Source organism: Oncorhynchus mykiss, chromosome 16 (genome assembly GCF_057628025.1).
Source record: "Oncorhynchus mykiss isolate SJ-2025 chromosome 16, ASM5762802v1, whole genome shotgun sequence".
NCBI classification, from domain to species: Eukaryota; Metazoa; Chordata; class Actinopteri; order Salmoniformes; family Salmonidae; genus Oncorhynchus; species Oncorhynchus mykiss.
The window spans coordinates 66,865,762-66,879,013 of NC_143037.1; the positions used below are offsets into that span (position 1 = coordinate 66,865,762).

The window sequence follows — 13,252 nt, forward strand, 5'->3', positions numbered from 1 at the left end:
AGCCAGGACAGGACAGGACAGAGCCAGGACAGGACAGGAGAGGACAGGACAGAGACAGGACAGAGCCAGGACAGGACAGAGCCAGGACAGGACAGAGCCAGGACAGAGCCAGGACAGAGCCAGGACAGGACAGGACAGAGCCAGGACAGGAGAGGACAGAGCCAGGACAGGACAGAGCCAGGACAGGACAGAGCCAGGACAGGACAGGACAGAGACAGGACAGGACAGGACAGCAAGCAAAGATACTTTTTACCCTGGATAAAAATAGCTGCAGCAATCACAACAAGGCAGATATGGAGGGGGAGATAAGAGGGGGGAGGGAGGGAGGCATACAGAGGAAGGAGGGAGAAGCGGGGGACAGACATACAGCAGGGAGAGGAGGGATAAGGGAGAGAACAGAGGAACATAACAATGGGGCAGAGGGGTGGAGGACTATTTTACATAAAAACACACACACGCACAATAAGAAATCCCGTCACCGTAGAAAAAAAAGGGTGTGACGTCAGGAACATAAAACTCCCACAAAACACAATGTCCCAATAACATGTTCTCTTCTCACGAGACATAGGTTCACACCCTTACACATGAAGCCGATAGAATCCATACAGGAGCAGGCACAACTTGGTAAGCAATTCAATGTGATTGTTGCAGGCCTCAATAGCTTACCACTCAAATATATAGTGGTATACAGGGACCTCTTGTGGTAGGAACACAAAACTTCACATTTATCATGAACTTGGTGATCCATTTAATTTTTCTATTTCTTTATTTAACTAGGCAAGTCAGTTTAAGAACAAATTCTTATTTACAATAGGAACAGTGGGTTAACTGCCTTGTTCAGGGGCAGAACGACAGATTTTTGCCTTGTCAGCTCTGGGATTTGATGTAGCAACCTTTCGGTTACTAGTCCAACGCTCTAACCACTTGGCTACCTTTCTACCAACAATCCCTCGCAATGCTCATTCATCACCCTCTTTCCAACTAATGATGATGAAGATGGGGAGACTCACTTGCTGCAGTTGATAATGATGTCTTCAGGGCGGATGCGGCGTTTCAGCATGCCCATCTTTGGGTGGTCCCCACGCCCCCTGAACAGACCGGGAGGCTCGATGCGAAAGTTTCCAATTCGCTCCTTATGGTTGTCCATCACACAGAAACCATACTCCTGGAGGATACGCTCATTCTCCTCTTTGATTTTCTGGAAAACGTTGGAATAACATTGGAGAACGTTGGAGGGTGTGTGAGTTGTAGACGTGTGTACTGTATGTGTACTGTATGTGTGTGTCTGTGTGTGCGAGCGCGTGTGCACATGTTGGTTCAGGGCCTCACCAGTTTCTCATCTTTGGACATCTGTTTCCGGGCCTCTGATTGGGCCTTGAAGTACTCGCTCATCTCCGTGAAGTTACACTTGTTTATATCTGTGATCTTTGACTTCTCCTCCGATGTCATTTCCTGGGGTTAAAGGACAGAATAGAGTTTTATTTATACAGGGGATCAAATGAGACTAAGGTCTCATTTGCAGTAGAGCCCTGTTTTCAATACAAAGAAAAAACATGCGCATTAAGAAAAACAATCACAATTAACATTTAAATGAGCAGAAATTTATTTTTTGAAGGACCCAAGAGGCCCTAGAACATCCATTCCAACAGTTTGTTTTTCACATGTAAGGTGCAGCATATCTGAAGTGTAATGTAATTCATTGACATCGTTTTAGAATGAGTCATTCTATAAGAGATCAAAGATGTCAGATAAATTGGAAATGTTTGCATTAGCGCTTTATAGATAATTAACATACAATGCTGCTCTCTTCTGGCGGTCAAAGAGGCCCAACCTACTTTTAGATATCAGGAACAGTGGTGAGTTTTAAAACCAGAGCCAGTAATGAACCTCAGGGCACAATGATGTACAGCATCCAAGTGTGGACGCTGCAGCATGCATGTAAACAACACCCCATAATCCAATAATCCAATATACACATAACGGTAAAGGTTACCTGCCCTTTCCCACTTGGACAAAAGGAACACTTATGTGAGAATGCTGTTCATTGACTACAGCTCAGCGTTCAATACCACAGTGCCCACAAAGCTCATCACTAAATTAAGAACCCTGGGACTAAACACCTCCCTCTGTAACTGGATCCTGGACTTCCTGATGGGCCTCCCCCAGGGGGTGAGGGTAGGTAGCAACACATCTGCCACGCTGATCCTCAGAACTGGAGCTCCCCAGGGGTGCGTGCTCAGTCCCCTCCTGTACTCCGTGTTCACCCACGACTGCATGGCCAGGCACGACTCCAACACCATCATTAAGTTTGCAGACGACACAACAGTGGTAGGCCTGATCACCGACAAGGACAAGACAGCCTATAGGGAGGAGGTCAGAGACCTGGCCGGGTGGTGCCAGAATAACAACCTATCCCTCAACGTAACCAAGACTAAGGAGATGATTGTGGACTACAGGAAACGGAGGACCGAGCACACCCCCATTCTCATGAACGGGGCTGTAGTGGAGCAGGTTGAGAGCTTCAAGTTCCTTGGTGTCCACATCAACAACAGTCTAGAATGGTCCAAACACACCAAGACAGTCGTGAAGAGGGCATGACAAAGCCTATTCCCCCTCAGGAAACTAAAAAGACTTGGCATGGGTCCTCAGACCCTCAAAAGGTTCTACAGCTGCAACATCAAGAGCATCCTCACTGGTTGCATCACTGCCTGGTAAGGCAATTGCTTGGCCTCCGACCGCAAGGCACTACAGAGGGTAGTGCGTATGGCCCAGTACATCACTGGGACTAAGCAGCCTGCCATCCAGGACCTCTACACCAGGCAGTGTCAGAGGAAGGCCTAAACAATTGTCAAAGACCCCAGCCACACCAGTCATAGACTGTTCTCTTTACTACCGCATGGCAAGCTGTACCGGAGTGCCAAGTCTAGGTAAAAGGCTTCTCAACAGTTTTTACCCCCAAGCCATAAGACTCCTGAACAGGTAATCAAATGGCTACCTGGACTATTTGCATTGTGTGCCCCCAACCCCTCTTTTACGCTGCTGCTACTCTCTGTTTATCATATATGCATAGTCACTTTAACTATACATTCATGTACATACTACCTCAATTGGGCTGACCAACCAGTGCTCCTGCACATTGGCTAACCGGGCTATCTGCACTGTGTCCTGCCACCCACCACCCGAGAGCATATCTTTTGTTTTGTTAGCATTCAGCACAAACTTAAGATCAGAAAGTGTCTTCTGCAGTACCAGAATTTTTAAATGCTTGGCCAACAGTAGGTGCAATGGATTATAACACAGTATTCCATGGGGCATAACTCAACTAATATCTGTCTGAACGTTCCCCTAGAGGAAACAGAGCAGCCATGAACCTACCTTTCTCCAGTCCTTGTAGAAGTTCTTCCTAAACATTTCCTTGGTTGTGTACTCATGGTCCAGCATCTTAGCAAAGAATGTAGCCACCTCCTCTGCTGGGGCACTTAGTCTCAGGAGCTTACCTGGGGGGGGCATAGAAAGATTGAGCACATAAAATATGACTTGTCTTTCAGAGAGACTTGGTGATATCATCATATCAAAAATATAATCTAACCACCTAAACATAAAGTGTGAATCTATATGGACTCACTCACCATCGTAGAAAAACCTGACATGGCCAGGTAGGGGTTCATATGGAGGAGCAAGAACAGGTCCCTTGTGTTCCAGAAACTTCCATTTGGAGCCATCAGTAGATCTCTCCTCCTCCCACCTAAAATGGATGGATGATAAAATGTGTATGAGAAAAATAACAAGTAAAGAGTAGAAGGACTGTAGATTTTTGTTTTTTTAGAGTACCCACAACCATTTAGGGATTGTATCTGTAGGAATCAACCAATCCTCCCAAACATCTCACCATTTAGTGATTGTATCTGTAGGAATCAACCAATCCTCCCAAACATCTCACCATTTCCACTTCTCCTCTGTTTCCTTCTTGGCTTTCTTGCCATCCGCTCCTGCTTTCTTGTCTTTTGTCTTCTTCTTGGGTTTTATGTCCTGAACGAGACAAAAACGAGTGTGAACAAGGGTGAGGAAAGAGTAACCAACGTCAGCTGAGAACCTCAACTCACCTCTTCCTCCTCCTCATCTTCATATTCCTGTTTTCTCTTCTTTGCCTTCTTGCCATTCTCTGTCTTGATCTTTTTGGGCTTGTATTCAAATCTGAACAAAATACAACCATCAGATGAAACATGAAAAAAAATGTACCTAGGTTTAATTTGATCACTTTCATTAAAAAAAATGCATGAATGAACTATTTATATGAGGCGTACGTACTACTTATGTGTGAGTATGCACACATAAATGTTAGTGTTTTTGTATTAGTTTCTCATCTGTTTGTCTTCCTGATTGGCTCAACAGGCATGGCTAACAAACCTTGGCATACTGCTTAATAAGAAGCCTTAGAACGCTGTGGATACTCACTCCTCCTCATCTCTCTCTCTCTTCAGAGTCTTGTTGTGTTTGGGAGAGGGGTACAAGCCGTTGTCCTCCTCTGGTTCACTCTTAATGGCAGGAGGGCTGGGGCTGTTCCACATCTCCCTGTAGGACACATTACAGTGTTAAAGGTGCAATCCATAGATATTCTTAAAATGTACAGTATCTGCCTTCTACACCCATAGTTGTTTACACTACTGCTTGTAGTTACAATGAAAAATAAAATAGAACAGTCAATTCTATATTCCCATTTACCTCGCATGACCGTTTTCTTTCTCCTTCTTGGGCTTGCCTTCAACATGGGAGGATTTGACCTACGAGAAACAGACAAACTGGCTGGGAATTGTAGTCTACTAGTAGAGTCACTGTAACATCTGAGATGTACCTTTTCTGATAGACCCTCTATACCCCTCAAACTCAACTACGGACCTCAAAGCCAGTTCCACTGCATGTTTTCATTGTTCCCCTCTAATCACAAACATATTTAGACCTGGGACACCAGGTGGGCGTAATGAATTATCAGGTAGAACAGAAAAGCAGCAGGCTCCGGACCTCATAGGGTCAGAGTTGAGTACCCCTGGTCTGTACGGAGAAAACAAACCTTTTCCTCTCTTCTCTTCTCTTTGTCTTTCTCCTTCTGTTTCTCCCTGTGCCTGTCGACACTCCCGTCGCTGTGCTTCACCCTCTCCTTCTCCTTGTCTCTGTGCTTCTTCTCAGAGTGCTCCCTGTGTTCACTGAGAGATGGACAACACATGAGAGGTCAGGGGTTAGGGGTCAATGGACAGGGGTCAGACACAGGAAAGCTACACAAACACAAATTATTCAGGCCACAGAGAGCTCCAATATTGAATACAGACTACAACACACAACCTGGATGAACACAGAACACAGAAGGCAGAAAAAGGAGAAGTCAACTTAATAAAGACTTAGATTGTTTTGTCTACAGCTTTCTGTTTCACTGAATAGACTATGCAATTGACGCGGCAAGTAGTCTTGTAGGTTTTGAACTTATGTAGGCTTTTTGAATGGTCTTCAATGGCAAAAAAACATAGTGCAACAGACTTCTGCGCAAAAACTTAATGATACAGCCTTACATGCTGACCAGACCAGACACGTCGCAATTCTTTTTTAGAAATCCATGTTATTCAATTATTGCACCCACACTGCTCGCGCGCGCCAACAAGCGTCTGCGATGCCAAGGGCTAAACTAGAACTCCTTTCTATTTCTGACGCAGATCAGACTGGAAGTCCTGTCTCTCCCATCTCCTCATTGGTTTATAGAAGCAGGTACCCACGTGCCATCTCCTCATTGGTTTATAGAAGCAGGTACCCACTTGCCATCTCCTCATTGGTTATACCCACGTGGGTGATTGAAAGACGAACTGTGTTGCCGGTCGGTGTAGTAATACTATGAAAGTTTAGATGCCAATCACCATAAGTTCAAAGATGAAAAAGCCTGGAAGGAGGAGAGATGACTAGAAACGATTCGGTTGGCCGTTTTATGTGTGGATTAATTGTCGGAGTAGAGGACCTTGTGCAGTTCAGGTAAAATAACAACTCAATGTTTATATCCCAGGACAAATTCGCTAGCAACAGCAAGTTAGCTAAATGGGATAAATTAGCTAGCAAGTGCACATTAGCTAGCTAAATTGCCATAAATGTGTAATGCTTTTCGACCTGTCCCCAAATGAATGTCATTGGTTCAGAGTTTGTTTTGATATTTTAACCTGCGTGTCGTGATCGTGGGGGGACAAAATACATTTATGCACGATAGCGCACGATGTCCCACGCGCGCAGCCGGTTTGGCTTCCGTGTTATTCTAAAATGAATTAAATTGTTTTTTTCCTGTCATCAATCTACACACAATACCCCATAATGACAAAGAAAAAAACGTTTTTTACATTTGCAAATGTATTAAAAGTAAAAAATGTGAATATCACATTTACATAAGTATTCAGACCCTTTACTCAGTACTTTGTTGAAGCACCTTTGGCAGCGATTACAACCTCGAGTCTTCTTGGGTATGATGCTACAAGCTTGGCACACCTGTATTTGGGGAGTTTCTCCCATTCTTCTCTGCAGATTCTCTCAACCTCGGTCAGGTTGGATGGGGAGCATCACTGCACATTTATTTTCAGGTCTCTCCAGAGATGTTCGATCAGGTTTTCATCAAGGATCTCTTTGTCCTATGCTCCGATCATCTTTCCCTCGATCCAGATTACCACCATGCTTCACCGTAGGGATGGTGCCAGGTTTCCTCCAGATGTGATGCTTAGCATTCAGGCCAAAGAGCTCAATCTTGGTTTCATCAAACCAGAGAATCTTGTTTCTCATGGTCTGAGAGTTCTTTAGGTGCCTTTTGGCAAACTCCAAGTGGGCTGTCATTTGCCTTTTACTGAGGAGTGGCTTCCGTTTTGGCCACTACCGTAAAGGCCTGATTGGTGGAGTGCTGCAGAGATTGTTGTCCTTCTGGAAGGTTCTCCTATCTCCACAGAGGAACTCTGGAGCTCTGTGAGTGTGACCATCGGGTTCTTGGTCACCTCCATGAACAAGGCCCTTCTCCCCCAATTGCTCAGTTTGGCCGGGCATCCAGCTCTAGGAAGAGTCTTGGTGGTAACAAACTTCTTCCATTTAAGCATGATGGAGGCCACTGTGTTCTTGGGGACCTTCAATGCTGCAGAATTGTTTTGGTACCCTTCCCCAGATCTGTGCCTCGACACAATCCTATCTTAGACCTCTAAGGACAATTCCTTGGACCTCGTGGCTTGGTTTTTGCTCTGACCTGCACTGTCAACTGTGGGACCTTATATTATGTACGAAGGGCTATATAAATACATTTGATTTATATTGACAGGTGTGTGTCCAATCAATTGAATTTACCAAAGGTGGACTCCAATCAAGTTGTAGAAACATCTCAAGGACTATCTATGGAAACAGGATGCACCTGAGCTTAATTTCGAGTCTCATAGCAAAGGGTTCGAAATTATGTAAATATGTATTATTTTTTATTTTTTGTATAAATTTGCTTTGTCATTATGGGGTATTGTGTGTAGATTGATGAGGGGAAAAAACAACTTCATCAACTTAAGAATAAGGCTGTAATGTAACAAAATATAGAAAAAGTCAAGGGGTCTGAATACATTCTGAATGCACCATATCTTATTTGACCACGTTTTCATGAATTGTATTATATAATCCTCAAGCCCATTCAAAAGACCAGAGACATGAACAAGGAAGAACGACGTATAAAACGTGTCACTTGCACACAGTGTTCCTGACTGAAACCACAGCCATTCTTAGCCATAGACAACATTCAAACTCTCTCTCTGACAAATTTCCCAAGGTATTTGCTATAAATTATAATGTGTTCTCAGTGAACTTACATAGACACAAATAAATACAAAAATCCCAGTTATCCTCAAAAACTCTTAAAAGCATGATTTTCTTTATCTAGCATTACTGCCCAGAAATAACCTCTAAACCATAAGACCCACATGTGCCAAATACCAATTGAAAAATGTTTTCATAACAAGTACAAGTGGGAACACTTTGTTTCAGAGAGGGTACTCACGCCTATGGATGTTAGCAGAGAGCGAGAGAGCAAGAGAGAGGGGTAGTGAGAGGGGGGGGGGGTAGAGAGAGGGAGCGAGAGAGAGAGAGAGAGAGAGAGAGAGAGAGAGAGAGAGAGAGAGAGGGGCGGTAGAGAGAGAGCGGGGGGTAGAGAGAGGAAGAGACAGAGAGAGAGAGAGAGAGAGAGAGAGAGAGAGAGAGGGTAGAGAGAGGGTGAAAGACAAAGAGAGAGGGTAGCGAGAGAGAGAGAGAGAGAGAGAGAGAGAGAGAGGGGCGGTAGAGAGAGAGCGGGGGGTAGAGAGAGGAAGAGACAGAGAGAGAGAGAAAGAGAGAGAGAGAGAGGGTAGAGAGAGAGAGAGAGAGAGAGAGAGAGAGAGAGGGGCGGTAGAGAGAGAGCGGGGGTAGAGAGAGGAAGAGACAGAGAGAGAGAGAGAGAGAGGGTAGAGAGAGGGAGAAAGACAAAGAGAGAGGGTAGAGAGAGAGAGAGGATAGAGAGAGGGAGAAAGACAAAGAGAGAGGGTTGAGAGAGAGAGGGGCGGTAGAGAGAGAGCGGGGGGTAGAGAGAGGAAGAGACAGAGAGAGAGAGGGTAGAGAGAGAGAGAGAGAGAGAGAGAAAGAGAGAGGGGCGGTAGAGAGAGAGCGGGGGGTAGAGAGAGGAAGAGACAGAGAGAGAGGGTAGAGAGAGAGAGGGTAGAGAGAGGGAGAAAGACAAAGAGAGAGGGTAGAGAGAAAGGGAGAAAGATAAAGAATGGGCAAGGAAAGAGGGAGAGTGAGATAGTCATTTCTGTGCATTAAAATCATGCATTGATGTCCTAGAGAACTAGGTAGAAGACATACAGTACCTTCAGAAAGTATTAAATATCACCCATCTGAATTAAATATCACCCATCTATCTACACACAATACCCCATAATGACAAAGTGAAAACATGTTTTTAGAAATGTTAGCAAATGTATTGAAAATTAAATACAGAAATGTATAATTTATATTAGGATTCACACCCCTGAGTCAATACTTTGCAGACGCATCTTTGGTGGTAATTACAACTGTAAGTATTTTTGGGTAAGTCTCTAAGAGCTTTGTCAACATGGATTGTACAATATTTGCCCATTATTCTTTGTAAAATTCTTCAAGCTCTGTCAAGTTGATTGTTGATCATTGTTAGACTGCCATTTTCAAGTCTTCCCATAGATTTTCATGACAATTTAAGTAAAAACTGTAACTACGTCAGTAACATTCAATGTCATATTGGTAAGCAACTCCAGTGTAGATTTGGCCTGGTGTTTTAGGTTATTGTCCTGCTGAAAAATGAATTAGTCTCCCAGTCTGTTGGAAAGCAGACTGAACCAGGTTTTCCTCTAGGATTTTGACTGTGCTTATATCCCCCAAAAAACTCCATAGTCCTTTCCGATGACAAGCATACCCATTACATGACGCAGCCACCACCATGCTTGAAAATATGAAGACTGGCACTCAGTGATGTATTGTTTTGGATTTGCCCCAAACATAACGCTTAGTATTCAGGGCAAAAAGTAAATTTCTTTGCTGTATATTTTGCAGTATTACTTATTAAGTGCCTTCTTGCAAACAGGATGCATGTTTTGGAATATTTTTATTCTGTAGAAGCTTCCTTCTTTTCATTCTTTCATTTAGGTTAGTATTGTGGAGTAACTACAATGTTGTTGATCCATCCTCAGTTTTCTCATATCACAACCATTAAACTCTGTGTTTAAAAATCACCATTGGCTCATGGTGAAATCCCTGAGCAGTGTCCTTCCTCTCTGAGTTAGGAAAGACGCCTCTATCTATGTAGTGACTGGGTGTATTGATACACCACCCAAAGCTTAATGAATAACTTCACCATGCTCAAAGGGATATTCAGCATCTGCTTTTTTTATTTTTACACATCTACTAATCGGTGCCCTTCTTTGCGAGGCATTGAAAAACATCCCTGGTCTTTGTGATTGAACCTGTGCTTGAAATTCACTATTCGATTGAGGGACCTTACAGTTAAATGTATGTGTGGGGTAGAGATGGGGCATTCACTGCCATAACAAGTGTAGATCAGTGACTCAGAAGAAACCCATTAAGGGGGTTTGTGCTCAGGCTATAATGAAAGAAGGCAGGTGCCTTATAATATATCTGTAGAGTTAAAAAAGTACTCACACTCAAAACCACGAAAAGGAATAACCCAAGGAGGCAGAGATGCAAAAAGAATATAATTAATTTAATCCATGCTTGAAAAAATACAATACCACACTGCCAGGTCTCTGACCTCCTCCCTATAGGCTGTCTCATCGTTGTCGGTGATCAGGCCTACGTTGTGTAGCGTTGTGTTGTCGGCAAACTTAATGATGGTGTTGGAGTCGTGCTTGGCCACGCAGTCGTGGGTGAACAAGGAGTACAGGAAGGGACTAAGCACCCACCCCTGAGGAGCCCCCGTGTTGAGAATCAGCATGGCAGTTGTTGCCTACTCTTACCACATGGGGGGCGGCCCGTCAGGAAGTCCACGATCCAGTTGCAGAGGGAGGTGTTTAGTCCCAGGGTCCGTCCTTAGCTTAGTAATGAGCTTCGTGGGCACTATGGTATTGAACGCTAAGCTGTAGTTAATGAACAGCATTCTCACATAGGTATTCCTTTTGTCGTTTTGCTCATCAGCACTGATGAAGACATAAGGCTGAAACGTATGCTCTGCTCCTTTTTACTTTATTTAGCATCTTGCACTTTCACTTTTAGTATTCTTTCGAGCATGGATTAAATTAATTATATTATTTAGTACTTTGAGTACTGTTTGTTCAGTGACACACAATCTCAATATAATCAATTTAAATTCAGGCCGTCACTCAGCATAATGTGGAAAAAGTCAAGGGGTGTGAATAGTTTCTGAACCAGTGGAGGCTCCTCAGAGGAGAAAGGGGAGAAACCCCCCCCCCCCCCCCCCCCTCAGTGAATTTAAGAAAAATAGAAAGTTATCCTTTTTAAAACTATACGAAATACATTCACGTCACCAAATAATTGAATAAAACACACTGTTTTGCAATGAAGGTGTCTTCTTTGGGTACAGCAAGCCCCATCCCCCTCTCCCTGTCTCCTACACCCAGGCTGCTGTGGTCAGAGAGAGGTCGTACATTCCTGGAGGAGATTATCTCCTCATGGCCACAGTATATAGAGAGAGTACAGTTTCATAGAGAGAACAAAGGAATTTCTTCCACCTCACAAAACTGGAGAACCGAATAACATTTATGTTCTGGAGAAGGTAATAAAAGATCGGTGAAGAATCCAGCTACGAACTGGTCCGTTTGGTACAATTTTGTGAACTCATGGGAGACAATACATTACCATAACGCTGTTTATATAATAGCCTCAGATATGAGGTTTACATCTAATTGTTGTATAAAATGAATGAGTGTGGATGATACTGTTTGTGAAATTGTGTAATGTGAATTTGTACTGTTTAATGAAGGAAACTCCAATTCCCTTTGGAGAATCAGAGGACCGCCCATGAGCACAATTATGGTCGGGCATCCTGGGACAGGCCCTTTTCTGCAATTCCGAATAAAAAACCCACCTTGAGAATTTCTCAACAGACCATGTTGCTCTCAATTACGAGAGGACAAAGGTTGCAGACCAGCTTACCTCGATAACGAGAGGGCCAAGGTTTGAGACCAGACTGAATCTTTTAACCATCCCACGTGGTTAAACTCTTAGACTATCGATACCGACAGAATAAGAACAAGTCTGATATTAATTACTAGTCTGCAGCTAGGAATTCGGTATCATTGAAAATGAAGACCGACAACCGCCTGAAACATCTATCCATCACGACATGAATGAATGTCACTCTGAACTATCCATTCTAACCAAGACAGAGAGAGAGAGAGAGGAAGGACACTCTCCAACAGAAACTAACTTTTCAACAGAGATCCCGACGAAACACTGAGCGTAAATATATATATTGATTGCAATTGTTCCCGAATGAGTGAGTGTTCATGTGCAAAGGATTAGCATTTCAATTGTTATAATTATCAACTCTGTAGTGACTTCTCAGCTGACCCCCTCTCCCCTTTTGTCTAACAAGCCGCCATGCCGGTTTAGCCCACTAGGGCACATTCCCCTATCATTTCTTGTAACCATATTTACTTTGTTTGTGTGTTCACTTCTGTGAGTGTTTAGTTAGTTAATAAATAAATGATTTAAGACAATTGATGTATGGATGACTCATAGTGAAGACTGGGTTCGTGCAGATAACCAACAATTTACGACATTTGGAATGAGACTAATGTGTGGTAAAGAATAATTCGTTAATCAGAAGACTAATGTGTGGTAAAGAATAATTCGTTAATCAGAAGACTAATGATCAGATATGAATATATCTGAAAAGTTATATTTGGAAAATTATAACTTTGTAATCTGAATATTTTCCTTGGTGCCCCAACTTCCTAGTTAATTACAGTTACATGATTAATCAGTTTAATTGCGTAATAATAATTACAGAGTCATTTGATAAAGATGAATCTTCAGTTTAATGATGCCAAAGACACGACAAAGGTCTAAAGTAGACTCAACAGCACTCTCTAGGGTACCACCATGGTGTAGCCAGAGTTTCAACAGCACTCTCTAGGGTACCACCATGGTGTAGCCAGAGTTTCAACAGCACTCTCTAGGGTACCACCATGGTGTAGCCAGAGTTTCAACAGCACTCTCTAGGGTACCACCATGGTGTAGCCAGAGTTTCAACAGCACTCTCTAGGGTAGCACCATGGTGTAGCCAGAGTTTCAACAGCACTCTCTAGGGTACCACCATGGTGTAGCCAGAGTTTCAACAGCACTCTCTAGGGTACCACCATGGTGTAGCCAGAGTTTCAACAGCACTCTCTAGGGTACCACCATGGTGTAGCCAGAGTTTCAACAGCACTCTCTAGGGTAGCACCATGGTGTAGCCAGAGTTTCAACAGCACTCTCTAGGGTAGCACCATGGTGTAGCCAGAGTTTCAACAGCACTCTCTAGGGTACCACCATGGTGTAGCCAGAGTTTCAACAGCACTCTCTAGGGTAGCACCATGGTGTAGCCAGAGTTTCAACAGCACTCTCTAGGGTAGCACCATGGTGTAGCCAGAGTTTCAACAGCACTCTCTAGGGTAGCACCATGGTGTAGCCAGAGTTTCAACAGAACTCTCTAGGGTAGCACCATGGTGTAGCCAGAGGACAGCTAGTT

At 43.6% G+C, this 13,252-nt stretch overlaps 1 protein-coding gene across 1 annotated transcript in view; it reads right to left on the bottom strand.

The window, feature by feature from the left end:
- Positions 1-13,252, bottom strand: part of top1b (DNA topoisomerase Ib) — a 28,847-nt gene that overhangs the window by 10,349 nt on the left and 5,246 nt on the right. The window contains exons 4-12 of the mRNA XM_036947541.2: positions 5,069-5,201; positions 4,723-4,781; positions 4,456-4,572; positions 4,104-4,194; positions 3,941-4,029; positions 3,630-3,745; positions 3,376-3,497; positions 1,330-1,452; positions 1,011-1,198 (exon numbers count right to left, since the gene is read on the bottom strand). Of these exons, the coding sequence (XP_036803436.1) occupies positions 1,011-1,198; positions 1,330-1,452; positions 3,376-3,497; positions 3,630-3,745; positions 3,941-4,029; positions 4,104-4,194; positions 4,456-4,572; positions 4,723-4,781; positions 5,069-5,201 (1,038 nt within the window). The remainder of the gene's footprint in view (positions 1-1,010; positions 1,199-1,329; positions 1,453-3,375; positions 3,498-3,629; positions 3,746-3,940; positions 4,030-4,103; positions 4,195-4,455; positions 4,573-4,722; positions 4,782-5,068; positions 5,202-13,252) is intronic.